The 26,145-nt window shown below is 44.8% G+C and overlaps 1 protein-coding gene and 1 long non-coding RNA gene across 2 annotated transcripts in view; one reads left to right on the forward strand and one right to left on the reverse strand.

Moving 5' to 3' along the window:
- The window catches only part of PRTFDC1 (phosphoribosyl transferase domain containing 1), a 149,660-nt gene extending 147,384 nt beyond the window's left edge, over positions 1-2,276 (forward strand). The window contains exon 9 of the mRNA XM_069211366.1: positions 1,345-2,276. Coding sequence (XP_069067467.1) covers positions 1,345-1,392 — 48 coding nt within the window. The 3' untranslated portion in view covers positions 1,393-2,276. The remainder of the gene's footprint in view (positions 1-1,344) is intronic.
- LOC138261855 (uncharacterized) lies at positions 2,049-24,914 on the reverse strand. Its single transcript, XR_011199158.1, has 3 exons — positions 24,825-24,914; positions 5,341-5,624; positions 2,049-2,499 (listed from the first exon to the last, which is right to left on the reverse strand). It is a non-coding gene; the product is annotated as an uncharacterized lncRNA (long non-coding RNA).
- Between the last annotated feature and the right edge of the window lie 1,231 nt (positions 24,915-26,145).

A 26,145-nucleotide genomic window follows, 5' to 3' on the forward strand; every position in this document is an offset into this window, starting at 1 on the left:
CTTGCTAGCTTTGTAGAGGATGCTGTTGGTTTGGTTTTGAAGATGGTGCAGGCGGCAGAAGGAGCCAGTGAAGTTCCATTAGGGAGGGGGTGATGATATATTTCTTTAGGCCCTTGATATGGTATACTACAAAGTGTTGGATGCCCTTAATGGCTCATTGTGAACTCATTGAGGCCATGGAGCTTGGCATTGCACCATCAAGGTGCAAAAGAGGGCTGAACTACAGTTCTAAAATGCCTTTCTGGAGGAATGGTTTCACTGTATTTAATTGAGAGAACTGGCAGCAGGCCTTCTTGGTTTTCTTGGCAATGTCTTCCTTGAGACTAATGTCAGTGTCCAGGGTAAATCCGAATGACTTGGCAAAAGTTGGGGGTTCTTACCTATTCTGGTTCATGTAATTGAGCAACGTTTGAACTGGTGGTTGATTGTTGTTCTTGGTAACTAGCAGGCGTTCTGTTTTGGTGGGGTTAAGCTTCAGACCGGTTTTGGACATCCAGGCCTGAGCTGCAGTTACTATTTGAAGCCTTGGATATCCGGAGCAGAAGAGACTTTCACATATAGTTGTGTGATTGGCGAGTTGTCTCAGGGCCCTCCATGTAGAGGTTGAAGATGATGGGGGATTTATCGAGGTGGCATATTTTATAGTGGCTAGAGCAATGCCGTCACAAAAGCTCTGCAGTCCACCAAATCCTCTTACTCAGTTTTTCTCCACTGTTTACCTGTTGCCAGAATACTCTTCCACGATTGTCCACTCACACATGTCCTTTACCTATTCCATCACCCATGGGCTCCCAGTACTGAACCATTCTGATTTTGGTTGTATGTTGTCCAGTAAGACTCTAGTTATTAATTTGTCAAACATAGACCATGTCTTCTATATAGGGGTCCTTAGTTATACTTCTCTGGCTACACCCCTTTTAGGCTGTCTGTGGGAATTTAACGGGCCACAACCAGGATGCCCTTGTGAGGCACGCATTGGACCATACCTAAATGCCATGTGGGGATTTTCATCAGGCCTGCCAGATGTTCCTTTCAGAACAAGTTTCGTTAAAACGCTTTGGAACATACTCTTGTGTGACAATTGTATTAGTCATGGTTTATTACACTTAGTGAAAAAGTTTTTTCTGCTTCTAGCTTCTGCTACAGCCCATTCAGTAGTAGGGTGGGGTAGATTGTGGTTTTCTGATATCACACTTTATTAAAATTAATTGAGTGGCCAATGAGCTAATGTGGGTGATTTTAAAGTCACAATAAATATATATTCATATTCACCGCAACATTTTTTAAAATGCTACATGGTTGATTATTTTTGCCCAGACTTTAACAAGTGCTTTTATCTTTTAGCATATATGCATTATCAACGAAATCGGCAAAGAAAAATACAAAGTCTGAAACTGAAATTTCTTGCCTGGCAAGGTGCATACTACCGAAGATTCTGATACACTCCTTAAAGCATCTTGTCAAAGGCGCTCAGAAAAAAAACATCTCTCCTTTGGAATGGGCGATTGCATCCAGCATTTTAACTGAATAAAATCAAGGAAAAGAGCTCACAGTTTTGGCAGTGACTTTTGACTTGCACATTTTTTTTTGAAGAAATCCTTCAAAAAGAACTGCCAGGTGTGCCAGAGTTTGTGAAATGTTTTCTGTAATTTCGTGATATTTGAAATGTAGAAAAAAGGTACTGTTGATGACATCTTTCATCCTTGATACGCCAAAGACAGTTAATACAGTAAACTCCTGCGCTTGCTTCTAACTACCTTATTATAGTAATATGCGTCCTCTATTTTCATTCTATTTTCAATGAGGTAAAATACATCATGAATTACAAGGCAATGTTTGACCTCTGTCTGATCAGCTAATCGCTCCTATTCGCTGCAAGGGGCACTGCAATAACACACTAGGGCAACCATTGCCTAAGACCGGTCAGTTGATTCTCCAATCAAATGGTGCATTCGGCCTTGTGGTGCCACGATATTACAGTGTACAGCCTTAAACTTTTCTGTGACTCGAGTCTAGCTTCATAGTTTATGTAAAGGTAATTTTTAAAAAAAAGTCTGTGCTGGAAGTAGGCTCTTCTAAACACGGTGAACTGCCGTGTGCACTTTTTCCACATTTAAATGGCTATATTTCATCGTGTATTTGGATATTATCACAGATATACGGCAGTTTAAAATGTTCAATATATATTGTTCTCTACTGTAGCAGTTTTCAAAGTATGTTTTTTCCTTACCAGAAGTTGTATAAATTAAAATAAAAAAATAACAATGTGAACGAGACTTAAACGTACATCTGTGGTTTAAAAAAAGAAAGAGTTTGGGGCTAAATAGTTAATTTTGAATTAGATATGTCCCATGGTAGGAGGTCACTGACTCGTCATTGTTCAGAGGGTGGAGCTGTGTTCAACAGCCAATGTTGAGAAGAGTTGTCAAAATGCTACACAGCTGTTCAACTAAAAGTTGTCTGACATCTGTCGATCTGCTGCCATCAATGCAGGGGACCCTGGAACACAGAAGAGACTAATATGAGTGATAGTGCACTTATTAAGTCTGGAATGATGGGTGTAGACAGTCCCCAGCCCCACTACCCTCCCAGCCCATGAGTACTATGATTGCTCACTTGGTACCTAAATTCATGATTTCAATAATCTTACTCTGGCGATAGTCTGAACTCTAATCTGTTCTCATGCAGTCAAGGATACGATTGTTCCAAAACAGAACCTACACAGGAACGCGTGTCTTGTCAAAAACTCTACATGTTTTATGCTAGCTCGGGGATGCAAGGCATGGCAACCTTAAGGTGACTTTGACACCTGTGCACACAATATTTACACTTTGAAAGCATGCTTCTAAAGCAAAGCCTGTAATGTCCTCAATGCAGCTATGACATGTTAAATGAACCAATAATGTATATGCTATACATTGTCCAGACATATCTGTTCTCTACAATGCGTACAGCCACGTTACTTGAATAGATTTACATCTCATTTAATCCGTCAGTTACTGATCAGTATTCCAGTAACACAAACGTCATTACTTCAGGTATCAGTGCACTACCAAATGTGTATTTATATTCATTCATTGCAGTTTTATAAGTGTACAGACAAAACGACATATTGAGAAAAGTACATAACAAATGACATCTTGTTAGACAGGAATGAATCAACATGAGCTTTTTTCTTTCAGGGCTATTGTTCTGCTCTTGTGGGCCAACTGGTCTTCTGGAAACACTGTGTTTGTTTTATCATCTTCATTATTGCTTCTGACACAGCCCTTTGTTAACAACAATGGGATCTGAACAAGATGACTTTGTTAAAATTTGTGATTTTTATTTTGTCTGTCTCCTCACTTTAATCCTTTGATTCACATATTAAGTGTAATGCCGGAGTTGATGCCAGTGTGGCTGGCATAGGGGCAGCCCTTGCACATTGGCACAACAGCAAGGAACACACTGTTGGTTTAATTTCTCATACACTCAAAGGGTGGAGCACCATAGAGCGTGGGGCTGTAGCTTGAGAGTGGTCGCTTGAGATGTTTAAAGCGTATTTATGGGGGTTACAAATTTGATATCTTTGCTGATCATAAACCTCTTATTTATGTCATGAGCGGAAATAGTACACACTTAGGCCAGGTTGGTACGTCTTATCTCGAGACTACAAGAATATTCTTTTGAAATTAAGTATATTCCAGGTGGTAATATTATACGAGCAGACTGTTTATAACTAATGCCTTTGTCTGACTGTTGTGATGTAGTCGGTGTTTATGATACAGGTTGTGTGGTTGCTGTTGTCAATGCCTGACAATATTGTAATAGAGAAATTTCTGAGTAGGAATGGTTGTTGGGGAGTAAAAAGTATTCTCAACTTATTGAAGTGAAGACATGTATTATGCATTGACAGGCTAAAGTTTAAAATTTGGAGAAATCTGTGGTACATTTTCAACAAGTTGCATCGGAATTGTCTGAAGAAAATGACATTTAAACCAGACTGGGATGTTTTATTCCTCCAGTAGCATTAAGAGAAGAACTGATAAAGATTGCTCACAAAGAACATCCTAGTGTGACAACCACTAAAAAAAAAAAAAAAAAAACTTCTTAAAAAGTTTTATTGGTGGCCGTCAATGGACAGTCATGTTGATGATTTTGTTAACCACTGCCAGCAGTAATTACTGTCTGTCATATATTGTAAAGTGTCAAAAGAAGGCGTGAATTTTAATGGTGTACCTTTAGGAGCATTGCAGAAAGTTGCAATTGACTTCGCAGGTCCATATAAAATATACCGTTGTAGATGAGATGCTTAATTGTGTTAATTAATTATTTCTTTAAGAGGGTCGCTTACAAATTTGTAGAAATTCCCAATACAGATGGTTCCATTGAATTTTAGTTTGTAAAATAGGTTTTTATTTGTAAACGGGTGCTTAATATTTTAGTGTCAGATAATCACACCCAATTTTTATCAGACAAGATGACTGGGTTTTTGAAGATTAATAGCATCAAACAGGAGAAGACTCCTCATAGTTGCTCAGAACAAATGGCTTGTTTGAATGATGTAACATATTCCTTAAAGCGGATATTCCTGCAGCAAAATTGGATTTCAAAACTTGTCTTCGAGAGAAGGTCCGGTGCTGTGTTTATACATGAGATTCCTTTTAAGAAACAGAAAACCTACTACCAGCCTAATGCCAAGTTGGTTTAATGGTTCCACGAACTGTGCTGAATATTTAGAGCAATGCATGAACATATTTCAAAAATCCAAGAGCATTCAAGATGTACTTCAATAGGGTAGAAGGGGGGAGTGGATAAGGTTTTGGAGTACTTATCAAAATACCCTTTTACGGTGCAAAAATATACTTCTGTGTTGATCAAATCTTATCAAATTATACATGTTAACAAAAGTGCTATTTTGATAAAAGGAAAAGGGTGGCAGCATAAAGAGTCATTAATAAATGTAAAACCAGGTCAGAAAGATATTAACATCAAAACAACGAAAGTCAAGTTTGGTTGAACATTGCATCGAGTAGAATGCAGTCTTTACTCAGTCTTAGGCATGGCAGTCCTGGTAATGAATCAGATGTGTGAAACAATTATAACAGAACTTCAAGTGGGAATGGCAATGGTCCGGGTTTTTCTAATGCGGATACGATGGCTGTGGAAATCAGTGATGCATGTGATACATGCATATGTGGCAATGCTCAAACTTTTGATAGATTGTATGGAATCTCATTTGTCAAAAGGAATTGTAAAAAATGCTTGTTCATGGTTATGTACTTTACTGATTATTATTTTTTTCTTCTTCATCTTCCTTATGTTCAAAGTGTATTACAAGTTTGCATTTGCATGTCTTACCTTTTGTGTTGTATATTTACATCTTCTATTGCTTACCACACCCGTACTTCATTTTGGTGAAGCGAGAAGTGTTGTATTTTTCTTTCTATATTACTTTCCTTTTATGGATTTATGAACTTGAGTCTGGAATGCAAAGAGGCTCATATTCTGTACTGTGATCTTCTTAGCGGGCCAGCTCAGCTTCTTCTTTAAATGCTTCTTCTTTGTATGCTTCTGGAAGTATAGCATTTGATCTATCATCTTCCTCATTGCTTCTGACAGGTGTCCACCAACACAAAAGGGCACTGAAAAAAGTAGTTATGTCAATACACAACATGAACAGATTACACAGAGAGGTTTCACATTAAGTACTGTGATACGGGTGAATATGGTAATAGGTGAGTGCAAGATGTTACCAGAGATGAGTTTCATGCATTATGACATTATAGAGACAACCGAAATCATGCTGAAATGTGAGCAAGGCCTATCTAAAGGCCTTAATTACAGCAGCATCGCTGAAGGACCTGGAAAGTCAGGGTGAATTGGAACCAGACTCCGAATCAGCTCCTTAGGAGTGAGATCGAGTGGTACTGTCCTACTTTGATTTTTGCTCTGGGCAAGATTGCTGGTTTAGGGATGACAGCACTTATGTCTGTAGGCGACTAGGCCAATACTGCAACAAGTTGCAACTGTCGGCCCAACCCTCCCGGCTCACAAGCAGTACCTCACCATAAACACAAACAGTAAAAGGTGATTTGTGGCAGCCTTTTCGCATGGGTTCAAGAACGCATCTCAGGGACGTAGTGGTTAAACGGAGATTACCACTTTCTCACATGAGCAACATGTCTCGTTGACACACAGACAATGAAAGCGAAGCAGTAAAATGTTCAATTGTTTTATTAACAAGACTGCAGTCTACTGTAAATTGCATGGGCTGCAGTGATTAGGACAATGAACAATGAAAGGAACAGAATGGTAAAAATGAGAGTCATGAATACAAAGACCCCACCATCTTCCACTACCATGAATTATGAAATAGATGTGAAATAGCCCCTACTACCCTAGCATGATGAACCTAATCTCTAACCTAAGGAGAGCTAGGTGTGTTAAACTTAATCTTCCAGTACCATGTCCATGAGAAGAGCCCCCAACCCTTGTTACCTTGGAATGAGGTCTGTAGATCAGACTCTGTGAGGACACGAAGACTGGGTTAGCATCAAGGCGACGTGTAGTATGGATAGCATTGATGACATCTGGTAGGAATCCTTCTGATTATCTTGTCTGTGTGAGATGTATTTATACAGATCTGGTAGAACCCCTGACACAGGCATGTTCCTAAACAGTAGATAAGAAGGCATGCTTGGGGCAGCAATTACATAAACAATTCCCTGAAAAGGTACATTATGTCATTGCCACATGAAAGTGGGAAAGTACATAAAGTGAATAGCCACTTATCTCATTTATCAAAGTCATTCGGTGTTTTGTGATGTAGACTTTTGCTTTTCAATCCCATGTAGCTTTTGGGCTCATCCGGGTGCAGTCGCAGGTTCTGGAGTTGTGTTCCGACTCCAGTCACCAGAGGCATTCCTAGTGAGGATCTATCACAGAAATGTGTTTGTAACTGCCCCTACATGGTTTAAAGCCTTTCTTTTTACGAGGAGACATTTTCATTTAAGTCTGGTAAAATTTTCAGAAAAAAATCTAGTCACAGGCAAAATGAGTAGAGTTCCGGCTCTGTGTCTTAAGGCACAGAAAGAAAGTAACTGACATCAGTGGTTATGGGTGGCACCTATATGGATCCCTGTTTGTCATTTTGGGAGTGGAACTAAGTTGTTGCGGAGCTGCACGCCTCCACCTACTGGCAGCAATAGTACTGCTTAAGAGTTTTTCCATATTCAATCTTTCTCCTGGTGAATATTCAAAGGGTGAAGAATCTGCAGCTAATCAGAGTATCCAGGAAAAAGAGTGTTACCAAAGGTTAGTAACTTGTTCAACTTCGTGCCATATACAGTTCTCTATATGTGTCCTGAAACGCCATATTGAGAAAGGTACATAACAAGTCAAGTCTTGCAGCACAGGAATATATTAATATAAGCCATATGCTTGCAGGATGTTGAACAAAACTGATAAAGTCAGTACAAAGCATAAACAGAATACGCACAGGGATCTCACATTAAAAGTCTTGTGAATATGGTGTTTAATGTAGTAATGGATGGGAGGAAGATAGTACCAAAGACAAGGTTAGTGCGTTAGGACATTCTGTGTGTTTAGGTAACAGACCTTTTTAACTGTGCATTTAAAGTACATCAGGGGAAGAGCAAAGGTGTCATGGACCCTAATGGAAGCAATGAAAATTACCTTCTTTCTTCCAGTTAGGTACCAAGAGTCAGCCTTAACTGGGATGCCCGGGACCCTTAACACCTCCCACCCCAGTTCTTCTGCAGCTGGTGCACTAATGATAGCTACCTTCCTGAAGTGCGTAATAAAGGGATCTTGTCAGATGGAGTCAAGTAATGTTTTCCAGTACCAGAGGCAGCTTTTGAAGTGATTGATATTTTTTGAGAGGAAGAGTTACAAATCAATAGTTTTTCTTCTAACCCTTGAAGGCCTCCAGAGACTGTCCGCTTATGTAATATCTAATTCAGAGTTTAAGTGCAAAGTCATATGGGGGGGGGGGGGGGGATTGGCTACGTCAGAAACAACGGTGGAAGTGTAGTACCTGAGCTCCGCTTCAGTCCTCCATAAACAATTTATTTATTTGCGTATGTTGACACCAGCCATGGACTCCCACCACCTTACTGACTCCTGAGGGCGGCGGGGATAATTTAGTCCAGGGGAGGGCTGCTACCACTGCTTCTGGCAGTCGACAGCTGAAGCCAGCTCTGCCTGGTCCACGGGGGCTGCAGCATTGGCCCATCTGGTGGAGGAGACTAGGAGTAGGAACACAGGAGACTGGAGCTGCCCCCTCCCCTGGGTCCAGAGACGTTGCAAGTCGGTGCCTATGCTGCAAGGGGGCCCTGGAGAGGACCGCCCTTTCCTGCCGGGCCTCTGTGCGGGAAGGCGGTGGCTACCCCCAGGACAGCACACACAGAGGGGGGCTGCTGTTACTGGCCGGGGGGGGTGGGGAGACTGCATCGATTCACCAGGACCAGTCAGTGCCCCTTGGGCCCTGATACTGACTGTTGGGGGTAAGGGGGAGCCTCCTCGCCCGCTCCCCATTGGCTCACTGGGGCCTGTTCCAGCCTGGGACTTGAGCCGACCTGCGCGCCAACTCAGGCCTTCCTAGGCTTATCGCCAGTGATGCGAAGCAACACCACAGTGACACCATCGTCCCTGACACTGGGGGGGGGCACAGGAGCAGTGCAGAGAGACTTTCTGGGGGTGCCGCAGGATGCCCTGCTGCACGCTGGGCTACCCAGGGGGACCAGGTGGGCTTGTGTCCACGGAAATCCACAAGGAGGCTTGACTGATACCAAGGACACTCAGCCCCCTTTCTCACACAGGACATAACTCACACCAGGCTGTTGCTGGAGCGCACTTATTGTTGGGGTCCCACTCTGCCCGACTGCTTGACCCACATGTATAGCGGTGCACGGAAGCCCAAGGTGTGGTGGGTGCCCTGTCCCAGGGTGACCCCACAGCGAATCTGCTGCCACGGGTGCTGAGAGGCGCCCAACCAGTGATTGGGAGAACCATCCAGTGAACCTAAGGACCGTACTGGGCAGACGACAACGACAGCGCACACACCCGCCATCCCCTGTGACAGGGATGTTCAGCCCTTCATCCACCATGGGCTCTGTGAGCCCGACGGTGGTTGAGCCGGACGCACCCACGATGTCCTCCAAACTCGACCAAGTACTCGCCACCATCGCCCAATCCAGGATCTCCATGGAGACGCAGCTGGGGTCCCTGGCCATGGAACTCAGCCTCTTGCGCAACAACCATCAAAAGCTAGTAAACAAGGTTTCTGAAAGAGAAAAAATGCTCTTGGAACTGTGAATGCAAGTGACAGAACACCATGCACAATACGGGACCTCTGAGACCAGGTACAGAGGCTGGAGGCATTAGTGGACGATACTGAGGGGCGGTCCCAAAGAAGCAATATTAGGATTCTCGTAGTCGGAGGGTGCCGAGGGATTGGACCCGTTGATGTTCCTAAAGGCCTGGTTTAAATCTTTCACCCCGAAATCCGACTTCACACCCTTCTACACTTTAGCAAGAGCCCACAGGGTCTGGCACGCCGCCCCCCTCTGTATCACCCCCACACCATATGCTTGCTAAACTCCTACACTTTCGCAACAGAGACACCATCCTATGGGCTGCTAGGGTGGGGGCACAACAGAATTACAAGGATGCGACTGTGATGTTTTTCCCCGACTATACATAGCTGGTCCAGCAGCAACGTTGCTCCTTTGTGGCAGTCAAACACCACCTTCGGCAGTACGGCCTACAGTACTATTTACTCTTTCCAGCCTGCTTGAAAATCATTGCCAGTGAAAAGTTATTTCTTCACCAACCCCACAGAGGCCTGAAAGTGGGTGAACAGGCGGCTCTGACAAACATGATTCCAAAGGTGCTCCTAGGCTGCCCACCCTAGGCAGTGCCGGGTGACCCGACTACAGTGGGTTGTGGCTCTCCAGACGTGGAACAAATCATCAAAGAGCGCAGAACGGCTCTGAACGCAGCAGCCACCTTAGGTGCGACGGCCGCTTCCCTGGATGTCAATGGACTTGATGGACTCAAACACCACGCTTCAGGGGGATGGTAGTGGGATGTTTTAATGTCATATATTCCACAATGACCAGTCTATGAAATGTCCTATGCACTCTGACTCTAGACAAATCGTTAGGCACCCCCCGGCGACAGCCACGCCTGCAGACAGCACCCCCCCTCACATACTGGAATCTGGTACTCCATCTGCATAATTCATGCAATAATGCTTTAGGCCTGCAAGCTCATCCACCTTTCCTCTCGCGCTACACCACCCCCTACTTTGGTAGATAAAGTGACACATCTGACGTTTGGGCACACTGCTGGTTGTGCAGTGCTCCCCCAGTTCTTTACACCTTAAGCACAGTTCCTATTTTACAACCTGTGATTCCTCCTCTCCACCCCCCCACCACTCTAGTGGCTTCAGGCTGATCACAACGGGCCTGGTAGCTGTATGGCAGCATTCAGTAACTCAGAGGGGCTGGGACAAACTGGACCCCCTTCTGCTGTACATCCATCCCCTGCCTCACCTCACTTCACCAATTCAGCGGGAAGCTGAGCCACAGAGTGGGACACATTTAAGGTCATAACACAGGGAGTATGTATAAAGGATATAGTAGGGGTCCACAGGACCCTTTACCGAGAAATACGTGTGGAGAAATCACACCTGGCCATCCTGAATAGGCCCCCAGGCACACACGCAGACATTACCTTACAATGTATCCAAGCGAAAGAGGCCCTAGCGTCTCAGTTGGAAAGTCAGCTGCATTTTAATTTTGCTGCCCAAGCGGCCAGAACTCACCAGGAGGGAGACCGGGCAGGATGCCTATTGGCTTGGCTGGCTCGCAGGAAATTGACCACTCCTACAATTACAGAGATTCACTCCTGAACTGGCGAGACTCTCCGTGGACAGGAGAAGATACTCCGGGAATTCACTCGATATTATGCGGACCTTTACGACACCCTGATGGCGGTCCACACAACAACCTTTACCGCCTTCCTGTCACAAATCGACCGCCTGAGCATCCCAGCGGCCGTCAGGGCAGGACTAGATGTCCTGATCACAGTTCAAGAGATTCGCCAGGCCATTAAAGACTTGGCTCGTAACAAGATTCCTGGATGGTATACCACTCGAGTACTATTCCACCTTTGTGTCCAAGGTGGCTCCCGACTAACAGCAGTGTACGAGGAGGCACTCCACCTGGGGATCCTCCTGCCTGGCTCGCTTCAGGAGTCCCTACTGGTCTCGATCCCTAAGCTCAACCACGATCCAACATTACTAAGCTCTTATAGACCAGTGGCTATTTTAGGAGAAGATTATAAAATACTGGGCAAGATTTTGGGGGGGGTGATTCTCACCGGTTTTCTCAACAGTGGTCCACAGTGCCCAGAATGGGTTTGTCCCTGGGTGGAATACCTTACAGAATATAAGCCGCTTGTTACACCTCCAAGACTGGTATGCAGCTCCTACCCTTATGCGGCAGCACTTATCCTGGACGTGGAAAAGGCCTTTGATATGCTTTCTTGATACTATCTTTTTCAGGTACTGGCCAGAATGGGCGTTGAGAAGCGACTCGTGGCATATACCCATCTCCTGTATAGTCATCCTTCACAGGTACACCTGGGCCCATTGGTCTCTGATTGGTTCCCAGTCTGGTGAGGCAGGTGACAGGACTGCCCGCTATCCTCCCTGCTGTTTGCCCTGGCGATGGACCAGTGGCCATCTGACTCCGGAAGGAGCGACATCACTGGGGAATTCCACTGTCCGACAGAGTCCACATGATCTCCCTTTACACGGGCGACATGTTATTATATCTCAAAGACACCTGGGTGACTACTGCCCCGCTGCATACTACCTTAGCAGAATTTGCAACGGTCTCTGGCCTTCAGATTAACTGGGCTAAATCTTCAGTCTACCCCTTACAACCTGGGGCTCAGCAACAAATCATCCCGATGGGTCGCATGCCGCTTTGATGGATCCTTTAAGTGTTCTGTTACCTTGGCATCCAACTTTACCACCCCATGACAGATCTGTACGAAGGCAACCTCTGCAGGGCCCTGGCTAGTATTAGGGTGCAGATGACCTTTTGGCAGTCATTCCCCCTTGCTTCCATAAGTAGGGTAGCAATCTTTAAATTGCTGGTTTTGCCCATGGTACTATACTATTTTGCAAATCTCTTGTGCCCCCCTCCTTTATTAATGAACTGGACGTGCTTTTGGGGAACCTGATATGGGGTGTGCGACAAAGGCGTGTAGCCCTTGTAAAGCTGCAATTCCCCGCAGACCGAGGACGCTTGGGAGCCCCCACTTCTGAGACCTATTTCCTAGTGGCCCAAATGCAGTTGCTGTCCCACTGGATGACCAGACAGGATAAGAGAGAAGCAACGCATTCAAGCGGCCCTCTCAATGTGGTCACATTGTGCAGCCTTCTGCTCCCAGGCTGACACCCGCTTCCCCATGGCCATTACAAGTGGGAATCGTTGATACCTGCATGCTCCCAATACATACACTTTCCAGGGGTAGACTTTGTTATTGTTGAACCTACCGCTGGTCGGTCTCCTCCGCTTCCAGGGCTGACACACAGCACAAGCACTGACCACTTGGACCACCAATGCCGTCAACATAGTGGTGGACCTTTACGCAGATGGTGAACTCCTCACTTTTAACCAACTAGCCACATAAAACAATCTACCTCCCAGACAATTTCTCACATACTACCAACTGTGCAACTCTATGCACAAACTATGGGGGCCCACTGATGCAGATCCAGCACCACACCTGGTTCTGCAGGCCATATACACCATGAGTGCTGGGCGACATTTCATAATATGGCTTTATTGAGCAATAAGAGAGCTCATTACAATCCCTCTCACCACACTCCGGACTCGTTGGGAGGAGTAAATAGGTAGGGAACTCTGAGACAAAGAATGGCAAGTGGCCCTCGTGTACCCCAAAAGAGTTTCCATTAACTGACGATTCAAAAATTTTCAATTTCATGTACTACATTGGGCATATCAAACCCCTGCCCGCCTGAATCGGTATAACCCCACGGCATACCTTACATGTCCACGCTGTCCCCAGTTTGATTCAGATCTCCACCATATGCTGTGGACCTAGCCTGAATTACACCAATGCTGGACCAGGGTTCACGACACCCTGAGGGAAGTGACAGAACTACCAGACCTACAAACGTGGGAGGCCTGCACTCTAAGCATCTACAGGCGCAAAATAAATGCACAAGGTACGGACTCAGTTCACGGCATTGCCACTCCTATTGGCAACCCACACTATCACTCTAAATTGGCAACTGAACACTCTACCGTCTGGAGAGGCCTGGATGGGGGCAGTGAGCAGGTGGCAGGGGGCAGAAGAAGAGTTACTCCGCAGTGAAAAGATACGCGGCCCCCAGCTCTGACCAATTTCTACCCATTGGGCGGTGATCCTTGCACACTTTCAATAGCACATTCGAGATGATCATTTGCCACCATGATCCTAAGCGCACATAACATACCGACACTGTGATGCCCACCACCACTAGCAGATGTAACTCTTAAAGGCCATGTTGAGAACACTCCAAGAACACCAGCTTAGGTGAAACACTAGTCCCCACGACCCACTGTCCAGGCAGCGGGAACCTCACCAGCTGGGTTCTCCCCCTCTCTTGCGATCATAATTCCATTACTGCTATTCTAGGCCATTCATCCAGCAGCGATCCACTGCAGCCAGAGTGCTTAGCCACCGGCCCTACCCACTCCCAGTTTTCTACCCAGTTTTGTGCATACATATGTAGGCTAAACAAAACCATGCTGATCACACTGTCAGCGGCCTAATTCAGACGGACTTGCAGAGCCTCAACTTGAGTCCAAACTCTGACTAGCTTGACTCTAGCTTTGCTGTGACTCCTGCCTGATACAATTGATCTTCTCTCTCATGACAGATAATGTACATTGCATGCCAATATTGTATGCATGTTAACTCATTTTACGATTCAACAAAATACAACCTTTGAAAAAGAGTGCAAAGACTTATATAGGTTTTTAATTTGTTGTTTTGTAAGAGCATCTTGCCTTAGGAGCCAGGCTGCAGCCATAATTGAATTTGTTGGACTATAACCAAGCAACAGGGTGTAGGAATGCTTTTAGTAAGGTAAAGCACTTTTTGGGCAGGCCAGATAGTAATACATTACCTTAATCAATACAAGATGGTGCCTGTGATTCTACCACAGTTTTGAAGTCATTGTTGGGGGAAAAAAAAGCATTTTTCAATGTAGAAGATATTTCATTGGGTAATAACTCAATCTGAAAATGTGCACTCTTAAGTATTAGTTTCTTCCAAAGTGATAACCCTAGTGATTTAGTGGAGTCTGTGATCGTGGTGTGAAATTTAGATTCCTGGCAGGAGTCCTGTATCATTTGGATAAATGTCTAGTTTTGGTAAAAGAATAAGAAATTCATATTTCAGTAATTTGGTTTGAGATGTTCAAGAAGGAAGTGGGGTGGCATGGTGAGCAAAAGAATGACGGATTAAACCCGGATCTGTTACTGGGGTGAGCATTTGAAAAGTTTTCAGCACTCCGTCCATCATCCTTTTGTGTTACTAAAGTTGCCCTAAGTGGGAAGTGTATGCCCAGAGGTGGGTCCCATACTCACTGTGCAACTAGACTCAAGCTAGCTTCGCTGATGAAGGGTGATACCCTGAAACCTGTCCCAAGATGCTTCTTTCTGGTCTAGGGAGGACCTGGCTTGGCAGTTCGGACTGGACTGTTCCCTTGCATAATGGACATTAGCAATTGCAGTGCAAGAACAGTGATGCCTTGACTAACACAATGCCTGGTGTGGCTACCATAGATTTAGAAAAGGCCTTGGACACACCAAATTGACAGAACCTATTCATAGTTTTAGATGAGATGGGATTTGGGGGTGAAAATAAAGAGGCCACTGCAATAGCCAACAATTACCCGCAGTGTGACAGAGGAAGTGCAGACTACATGCACATGTTCTAGTCTGGCCAAAGCAGTCTGAATTCTGGAGGATCGTCACAAAGCCAGTTTCTGAAATACCAGGTAAGCATAACCAGTACTGCCCGAAAACCTGCTCGCTGGGCCCAACAACAACATCCAAAAAGGCGAAACCAGAAAGTTGACCTGCAGATTTGGTGAGGCTCCTAGCAAAACACTGCATAGCCGTGTCCTGGAAATCAGCAACAGTACCATGGACAGACAAATGGGTGAAGGAATTATTAAAAATGGACTGAATTTCGAGAACACTGCCGCCTCTCTGCATCAAAAACAGGCAAAAAGGCATATGATGATGACAGCCTGGGATAGTCGGCTAGCTGCGCTTGCTCAATAAAGTGCTGACAGACCTCCCTGACACAGCAGCACCCAATAATTGTCTGGATTACATATCACCCATAGATAGAGAGATACCATATATTACCATCCGACACTATATGTGCCCCTGCCACTCGAGCACATTAGTCGTGACAATAAATCACCCCATATTACACTACACATTGCACCTGAACGCCTGGGATTTGATAATTCACAGATGAAAATCTCTAACGCCAGTTGATGCGGAGTCTGTGCAGAGTCCTCACATACCCAGGAACAGTGCTTAATTTTAGCCAGTGGGTTTCCAGTGCTCAGCATCGGCACTTAATTGTCAACATTGGCACTTATGACATCCTGCCACATGGTGGCACTGTTTGTGTAATTTGGAGATGAGCACAATAATAGCTGTTTATTAGTTCAATTTATATCAAACCAACTAACACATGGCACCAAAACCCTTCTTTTAGCTTTGGGGTCCTGAAAAAGTATGAATGGTCACACTTGTAGGAGTGTGATATTCAATATAGCTGTGTTGTTACAGGCACTGGCTGCACAGGTAGGGGCAATGGGTGGTACAAACTGCGGTGGCCTCCTGACGAGGGCCCTGGCACTTATTATTTTACGTATTAAGCACTGCCCAGGACACAGGATTGATAAGAGTGCAATATGGTGAAATATGGCAAATGTTTGCAATGCATGGTGTGCATTGTTCAACTGTATTGTACATTTGGAATCAAAGTATAAGATCTTGTAATAAACACATACACAATTATATTGTTTAGAAATTCTAAACACATTTAAGAAAAGAAATCTTGCAATGCTTTGCAAATCGCAGTGCATACGGGGACGGCCAAAGGGCATTCCTCTAATGCAGTCTCATCGCTCACTTTCAGCCTTCTTGACTTGGAAGTATGTTAGGAAAAACATTCCTAGACACAAGCTTTTTGAGATAATGAGGAAGATGGCAGGGGTGTGCCAAAAATAATTTGACAAAGGTATCCAGGAGACCAGTGGAAACTGCCAACTCAGCGGCAATGGGCAATATGTCAGAATAAAATAACTCTTAAAATAAAAGCAAGCGCAGGGTATCAAAAATAAACAAGCTAAACGAAAAAATGTTTCATAGTAGTTTGGTGTCACCTCCTGACTTCCTGAGTAACTTGTGACATTCTAGCCTAATACATGTGCACATAAAGCAGCCTGATTCCCTCGCTCTAGCACTAGCCCAGTTGCCAGACGCCTGTTACCTGTGTTTCCATCCAGTATGCACCCAATGCTGCCTACCTCAAACTTTTATGCTGCGCGTGCCTCTCTCCATGCAATCAATGCTCAGCAGAAGTACCAAGGTGCAGAAGAGAGACCTCCTATAGAGAATCATGAGGTGCAGCTTGCTGACCACTGACGGACAGATTTATGACACAATTTTGCTGGCACAAGAGGCAAAAATTGCTGTTTGCAACCGCAAATTGGCCTTGTACAATGTACTGTCCCTATTTTGAGTCAGAATCCAGTTACTGACTCACAAAATAGGGGTTGCGACTCGCAATTAGGAAGTGGTCGTCCCGACTTAATTGCAACCCGCAGAGGGATGTACGATTGTTTGTAACTGAATGCAGTTGCAAAACAATCACAGTTAACACCAATTTCAAATTGGTGTTAACCCATTCGCAAATGGGAGGGGCTCTCAAGGGACCCCTTCCCCTTCTGAATGGCAGCGGAAAAAAAAATTCTGAGCAGGCAGTGGTGATAAAATGAAATAAAACTTTTCAGTTTCATTTTTTAAATGTGTCCCGCTTTCTGCATTTAAAAAAAAAAACAGCTTTCTTGAAAAAGCAGTCACAGACATCGTGTGATTGCGGCCATTCTCAAATGGGTCGCAAATTGCAACCTGCCTCATTTGGAAACCGCAAACAATGTGTGAATTTTGTTTTATGACTCACAATTTGCAATTTGCAAACGGGACACAAATTGAGAGTCGCAAAGCAAAAGGTCGTACATCTGGCCCTGAGTGTCTAAGAATGACTGTTTTTGAGATCAAAAAGCATGGCATGATGAGCCCTGGGCAAGGGCTGGCAGTAGCCATTCGCAACAGTAAGCTGTTGGCTGGCTGCTGCCATTGGGTGCTGCAGATAGTGTTCCCATAGACCATTGCATGCACTTCCTGATGTCTAATTCACCATGTACCAGTGTTGGAGACATTGAGACCCCCTGTTTCTTTAAGGAACAATGGCCTCAAAGAAGGCATACTGTGAATGCCGAGCTATACCGTGCAGGCCTCCATCCAACGTGCACTACTTTTAACAAGGAGTGGAAATCCAATTGCTGTCTTACTATTCATGAGACAGACGACTTGCTACTGTTTGTGAGAATACCCTTTGAACTGTGAGAGCTGGCCACAGGGCAACACAAGCATTCCCCTGCAACCAGCGTTGTTTGATCAGACTGTTTGATTTTATATCATTACTGGGTGTAATTTGATTGTGAAATACTGGTATTGGCATGGGTTCTGAGCCATAAGGTTTGTAAGGTTGTGTGATAAGTGTGTCTGATGGTGACAATTTTTCAGATAAGGCAGGCATGCCAAGAATATTAGGATTTGAGGAGTCGTTAGTTCCTTCACATGTCATCAGTTTAGTCAACATCTTTCACAAACTTGCAAAGTCAGTTGTGGAGAAAACGTGTTCCATCTGTGATTCTAGGATTTTCTCACAATGACAAGTACATCTGGGAGTCAGTTTTGTCACAAGATTTAATTTCATTTATGACTAGGTAATTTAGTAACATCGATGTGGTTCTGTTTTCCAGTTTGTCCAATCTCATTTCGGTAGCATATGATATTTTCGACTCCCTAGCCAAAGGGAAAGTCCAAGAAGCACCGAGGTCATGGTAAGGGTGTTAGTGGTGTGAAGAAGCAGATCTGTCTTGATTTCCCTGTTAGTAAAATTAAAGTACTAACTTTTTATTAACAGTACAGGGTTGTCTCGTAGGACCTTAAGGACGTTTTAAGAGAGTTTGAGTGTTGGCTTAAAGGGTGAGAAGTGTACGCATATATAAGCAATTGACGATGTCCGATAATAACATACTACACAACATTACCAGTGACCTTGTCAACTCTTATATTAGTAATTTGTATTTATAATAAATAAGGGTATGTTAAAAGTAAGCCTCATGAATATATATTGCATATCAAAGTGGCATATATTAGGATAAGCAAACAAGGGTGATTTAGCAAAGACAAGTGTCATACAGTCACTTTACGCAAACAATCATTACAAGATATTAAATAGTCATATGAAGAGAAACATCTGTGAGTAAAATGTGTAATTCATTGACGAAAGTATCCTGGTGAAATCAGTTTACCTCGTTTAAATCCCATTATATTAAAATGAAAAGGTGGCAAGGGCAGGACTAATTTGGCTTCTGTGATTGACATTCTAATAAAATGGGAAGAGAAGATAAAAAACAGGAGTAAAACATATATTTAATAAACTGCTGCCATCACAATAAACTATTTATTACACATAAATTCCGGTGAGGTTAAATTATCTTACAGAAATTGTATTAAAAAAGCATGGTAGTGACAGGCAAGAGTCAGAGGCAAAGATACAGTTAACCAATGATTGAAGAAGTGGCTAGGTTCTGAGAACGCACTGTTAATGTGTTGTGGTGAAGCAGTTTAAAAAACTTTGTGTATTCAGCTTTTTTAAAATTGGAACAGGGTTGGGGTGGTCCCGATGGATTAAATAATGATGATCCAGGAATGTCGTTCCAGATCCTGTTCCAAATAGTCCAAACATCTGTGCAATAGCCGAACTTTGTGTGAATATGACAGTTGATACAAAGTTAATATCGAAAATAGTTTTAGGGTAATATTTAGAATGTTATGATTATGAAATCTGTTATTGTTGACTAAGAGTAACTCTAAGTTTTATATCAAATGGGGTGCGCACACTGTGGCCCTCATTGTGAGTTTGGCAGCCAGCAGAGGCTGGGCAGTGGAATGCGCGATGGCGCTCTGCATTGGGGTTCCTGCACTGCCCATGCCAAGTGCAAGTGCATGGGCAGTGCAGGGGGCCCCTGACGCTCCCTTTCGCCAGCCTTTCCATGGCAGTGGAACCGGCATGAAAAGGCTGGCGGTATGGGGACTCATACTCCGGAAGGCAGCGCTGCTTGCAGCGCTGCCCTAGCGGATTACAACCGGCTGGTGGCAACATGGCGGTGTCGGCAGTCCAACCATGGCAGCTCCGCCACTGTCGTAATGTGGCGGTCCGACCGCCACGACTGCGACGGTCCGACCGCCCCCGTGAGTCTGGCAGTCTCAAGACCGCCAGACTCATAATGATGGCCATAGTTTTGAGTTGAAAACAATAGGTGAGTGGTAGTTCACTGTACTATAAGTGGATGACATTAACTAAGCATTAGGTTAAAATAAAACATTAAATGACTAATCATCAAATCCTCCCGCACAGGCTAGCAGACACAAATGGATAGGTGGTGTGTGCCACATCACAGACCATCTGATAGACCTTCACTGTCTTCCAGTTAACAAGAGAATCACCTTCAAACTCCTCACCCACGCTCACAAAGCACTGCACAACACCGGACCCGAATATCTCAGCAAACGACTCTCCTTCTACACCCCAACCCGGCATCTCCGCTGACCTCGCCCTCACAACCGTTCCACGCGTCCGCAGAACTACAACCGGTGGTAGAACATTTTCACACCTCGCCGCCAAAACGTAGAACACTCTTCCTACCCATCTGCGCCAGACCAAAGACCTCCTTACTTTCAGGAAACTTCTCAAGACCTGGCTGTTCGAGCAGTAGCAGCACCTCCCTGCTTCTGAGCCCCTTCCCCTCCTCAGCGCCTTGAGACCCTCACGGGTGAGTGGTGAACTTTACAAATCTCCTGATTGTTTGATTGACAGATATACAGAGGTGGCCCGGTGCAGAATGTACATGGCTGGGGGACAAGGATCAATCCCCACAGACTGAGGACACGTCCAATGCCCATATACTAACGGCCATTACCCAACTGAAGTAGACGGTGGAGAAGAAAATGGATGTGGTTTCCATTGATGTAAATTTACTGCAACCATACCTCCGTAAGGTGAATGAGCTCTTGTTGAATAGAGACTTGAACACTCTAACTGCGGACCTGCAGGATCTGAGTGCAGTGTATTGCTGAGTCTGGTGGCTTAGTGAACTAATGTGTCCACTGAAGGGGCCTGTGTTTGACCTCATGGTCACAGGTTAAAATCCCGGCAGGTCCACTTAGCCTTTTATCCAAGTTCTAAGGTCGATAAAAAGAGTACCAATGAGTTGGGTAACAATGAACATCTTTTATTCCAGAGCCAGGATGCCTACGGGTGAACATGCGCTTTACAAATACACATCATGTTATGTTAGTGGTCTGCACCCCTGCAGACAACAATGTACGTGGAAGCACGTTTAGAGGAGGTAGAGGGATGGTTGTGAAAATGTAACCTTTGGTTTGTGGGCTTTTCATGAGGCGTGCAGTGAGCAATGCTGGGGCTGTTCTTGGAGGGTTTGGCTTAAGAACTAGCTTGGCCCTGATAAACTCTTGTTGATATTTGTCCACCGAGCCCTGATCCCCAGGCCTCACCCGGGAGGTCACCTGGAGCAATTATTGTGTGACTCCTTAATTACAAGGACAGTATCTTGAAATGGACCAGTGCTCACAGAGAGATTCACTCTTAAGGGCAGAACATACGTATTTTACCTGATTATGCCCAAAAAGTTCAACGTGAGCAAAAATCCTTCTTGGTGGTGGCAAAGGAACTGAGACAGTTGAGTATCCACTGTATGCTGCCGTTCCCAGCGAAACTGCGTTATCCACGAAACCCGCATGCCACAGCTCTGAGTTTCTGTGGGACTGGCTCGACAATACCCATAGAGGAGGCGATGATCATGCACCGAATAGCTAGTAGAACAGCCTTAAGAACAATAATAAAACTACCAGTGTGGTTGAGAGATGACAGTCGGGTATGGTGATGGAAAACCCCACCTCGAGAGTAGAGGTGCAACAGAATGGTATGCTGGTAATAGGTGGCACTCTCAAAGATACACTGAGAAACACCACTGATAGTTGCACCGATGGACAGACCCTTAATACACCAGTGAACTGAAGGAAGGGAAGACTGGTTTGATCATGCATGCATTTCTGAGAACTTAATGGCCTGTGCTGGGACGGGTGAGATGAGAAGCCCAGGAGGGTAAGACTTTCTGGATGGTTCCAGCAACACATAGGTGTCCTATGATACAGCCTTTAATGTGTGACAGCGAAGTGGCACTGGCTCCACTGAGCTTTGCCTATTGGGGACGGGCACATCACCTAAAGTGCAAATGAACGGGGGACCCTGTGGGCGCAACAGGCTGAAGAGTGCCTGGATATGCAAGACACTGTGGGCTCAGAAGTAACTTATAGTGACGCAGGAGGGGGCCCTGGCATCTGAGAACGGCAGGTGCATTTGCCTGCTGGGACCAGAAGATACGAGACCGACTCATACTGGAGAAGATTACATGTGAAGAGGGCAGTTCTACTTTAATAGCACTCACGGGGATTATTTAGTTATTGCACATCAAATGGTAGGGGATGATATGGGGAAGCACCAGTTGTTGAGCTCTAGGAGTGTTCACCCGGTGGATCAGATACATGGTTGGGAAACTCTTGCTCCTATGCAAGAGGAGTCACAACAGTGCTCAATTTGTAAATAAAAAGGTGCCGGTGCTCAAAGCTGTCCTCTTAAACATGCGGCTGCTGTAATTAAAAGTGCGAGCACATAATACCAGTGGCGGCTGGTGAAGTTTGTGAGTAGTGGGGCTGGGCTTCGTCCTAGGGGTGGGGGAGAGAGGGCAGTGTGGTACAGCTTTTTTTGGGGAGCTTAGTCGCCGTTTCCTGTGCAAATCTAATTTAACAAAAATGGGATAAAAAGCTGCATTTTCAAGCTCCATTTTTTAAAATAAAAGGAATAAGTTTCATAAGCCTGGCTTGTTAGGCAAGCCTGATTTCCTTCTTTATCGATGTGTGCAGCTGTCAAGAGGTTTTAGGGTTCGTTTCTCCCTCACACATTGCTGACTGATTTTTAATGAGTATTTTTCCAGCCTGCTCGAAGTTCTAATATACCATGTTTTTCTTCCTGTCAATCACAACCTCAAGTTTGAAAGTTCTTTTATATAAAGATAGTGCTGCAGGCTTGAGGCATTGTTTATTTGTATATGGATCTCAACACAAAGCCATGCGAGATGAACTATAATTCCAGTTAATTTGATAGTGAAAATAATAAACCAATCATTTGCAAATGCTATTGTGTGTAGCAGAAGTAGCCTTTGTAAGTTTGAGCACAACGCCAGCAAGGGTTGATTCACAGTCATTACATGCCCCTAGCAGTTGTCACCTAATTAACTGAATACAGCAGAAAAAACAATGCTGTAGTATCACCTACATTTCTGCTTGGACCTAAACTTGACAAAAATGTATCCAGGTGGCTGGCATAGATGCCAGGAAGATTCAACCAATCTACTTCTTTGTCCTCCAGCAATCTCTACGAACAAAACTACAAATCCCAGAATGCAACTTTGTTGTTGACTTTAAAAAAAGTGCAAATAGCTGTAGGTGTCTCACAATCCTTTCTGAAATGTGTCTTATTACTGTAGAAAAGTGTCACAAAACCATTTGAATGTCACACGCAAACGGCAAATGCACTCAAAACATGGACATGTCACAAGCAGTATGGGAGCTTGGCAGCTCTGATGACATACAGTTACAAAACCACACACCACACCACCCACCTACGGCACAATGAAGGCCCTGTAACCAAGTGTGTGCCTGCACTGACACAGAGGGCTACATACCCAGCAGAGGCGCTGCCAGGCACACCGGACACCCACACAGTGTATTTGTTTGACAGGTCTGTCTACACTGAAACTCGGACCTTTATTCCCATTGCACTGTACATAATATTCAGACCCAGGATAACAATGACCTTCCCTCACCTTAAACAACAACACATGCACTTAACGAACACAAACAAGCAATTAGCCAACATCCTTTATTATTTGCTTTGGTGCTTTTTTCATTTGCCACGGCGTGTCTGGTTGAAATCCTCCATGACGTGTGTTTGGTTCTGCACTGGTGTTTCTGTTTTCATTTACTTTTTAAATGGTCTGGCGTTGGCGCGTCTAGTCCACAGAGGTGGCTTATGATTATAAATGCAGAGGTTCACGTTAGGGGGGGGGGGGGGCATACGTGCATACAGTGCTTTAAATGGGCCGGTACTGTCCGGTACTGAGTACCGGCACTTTTTTATTTTGAGAGGGAGAGTACCGGCACATCTAAAAAAAAACGTAATACTTTTAATTGGAGAGTACCGGCACTTCTCGGAAACAAGCAGGTACTCCGGCACAGAGTACCTGCACTTTAATTTTTCCATTTCAAGCACTGCGTGCATATGTATATTAAAAAAACATGTAATACATGGACTAGGTGAATCATGACAGACTGCAGCACAACTAGGCTGTCTGTGCCCCAACTTAATCTATATACCCCGGCCTGGCATGTGGAAACAAAATAGTGGATGAACATCAGTGGGGCCATTTTAAACATTTAGGCGCGAGCTAGCAGGGACCGACACCTTGTAACAGCCACGTGTGTGAGTGCATAGGGTTCCTCAGCCTCGTGTGAAATCACGCATGATATGCATGCATACTCCTGCCATTGCTTTGTTTGAATTGCAGTGATTTCTAATTGGATTTGCCATATATAGAACGCCTGCTACTCCTGGGGAGTTTGAAAGATTATTATAGGCAGTGACAGATGATCATTTTGCAATTGGACATAAACAATGTAGGGCGCAGTGGGTGAATGTTAGATGCATGCATGTTGAAACTCAGGGGCAATTTTTCACAATAATTGCACCGCACATTTCGCTGGATACACTGGCCTACAGAGTTTGTCCTTTGGCGCATACAAAAACACATTTAATTTACATTCCACCAAATGCAACTTCAAAGTCACTTTTTTAAGCAAACATAATAAAGTGATGTTGCGCTCATATAAAACCCAATTTACTCGTTAACAGCATGTGTACTTATTAGCACCGATAATTGGAACTCTGAACTTGTTAAAGCACAAGAAGAAATGTTTTAAAATAGTACAAAATTTCGACAGAAAATGCACAGTCCTTTTGAAGAATGCACTTTTCCATAATATGCCATTGCTTACAGGGACCCCATTATTTCACATGCCTCTGCCCTCTGCCTGTACGCATAGTAATAAGTGGCACAAGTCTCGTTTTATATTCATAATCCACTCCTGAGGCAAAATGCTCCCCCAGCCCCAAGGCCTGCTGCTGCACTACACTCCTGCGTACAATGGCCCAATTACAACTACGCAAGTGAGCCTAGGCCCGGCAGCTATTAATTTATTTTTTATGACCTTTACCTGGTGAACTGCCGAATGCTGGCCTGACTCCTTTACATCGGAACCGACAAACAGCATGCACTGTTACTAAAATGGCTCAAGCGTGGGAGCACTGGCAGTCTCAGACACCACTCAAGTCGAGTGTGCGCAGACTCGATTTTATGGCTTCCCGTTCGCCACACCCTTTCCCAACTTGTCACAGGGTGTCCCACCCACACCCTGTAACAAGTTAGGAAAGGATGGAGTGACAGTACCCTCCACTCTCTGATTGATGTGGAGAGTAAGCCCTACAGGGCTTGCATTAAAAACGCCCAGGGCTAACTTCACCTCAACGTCATCAGTGGGTGGAGACTGGGCCTCGATGCTAGGTCTTTGCCGAGCTGATGACATCACAGCCCTCAGGGCTGTGAGACTGTCAGCCTGGCAAATACTTAGACTTTGGGTCCGCTGGGAGAGCAGGTAAAGTAATGTGTCAGTCACGTGTCTGCATTGTTATTAAGCACAGGACCTACAACAATGGTGTCGGCGAGTGGGGCAGACAGTGCTCCCCGTTCTTTAAAGTTACAAGAGGGTTTCTTTTAAATTAAAAACATGTAATATTGGAATGATTGCTTTCTTTTAACTTTGACTATACAGTGGGCGGAGCCCCGACGCCCGTGCACAGAAACCGCCACTGCATAATACTGAGGCAGCGTAATCCTGAAGCCACCTCGGGCCTTTTCCGTCCATTTATAGTCACTCCCTGCCCCTTCAGCTCACTCCGTCAGCTTCGTGCTTTTCCCCTTCTGACGCTTTTTCGTTTTTCTCTTCCTCCGTCTTTCCCACGTGTCTTTTGCTCGCAGTAAATGCTTGAGCCAGAAAACAAAGCGTCGGTCCTCAGAAATCAGTGCCGGTGCTCAGCACCGGAAACAACAAGCACAAATTAAGTACTGAGTCACGATATGGATAGCCCCGTGCGTGCCCTTTCAACGTCGCGGTCCGCATGTGAAAGTGGAGGGGCGATTTGTCCTGCTTTACAGGCTGATAGATGGCAGGGAGTTATACATGTTGAACTCCTATGTGCCCAACATGGACAAAAAGGCTTTTTACTGGACTTCACTAGACTTGTTACTCTTGTACATAGAACGGCCTCTTGTTTAGGGGTGGTGATTTCAATTGCACATTGGATGGGAACATGGATAGGTACCCACCTAGGCTACGCACAAAGCCAAACAAGACAGCTGCACTCACGAGGTCATCGAAAGCTACGATGTGTGGATATATGGCATATACTCCACCCCACTCAAACACAATACTCTTGGTACTCAGCAACACATAAAATCACAGCAGACTAGACCTAATA

The sequence above is a fragment of the Pleurodeles waltl genome, chromosome 10, assembly GCF_031143425.1.
Source record: "Pleurodeles waltl isolate 20211129_DDA chromosome 10, aPleWal1.hap1.20221129, whole genome shotgun sequence".
Taxonomy (NCBI): domain Eukaryota; kingdom Metazoa; phylum Chordata; class Amphibia; order Caudata; family Salamandridae; genus Pleurodeles; species Pleurodeles waltl.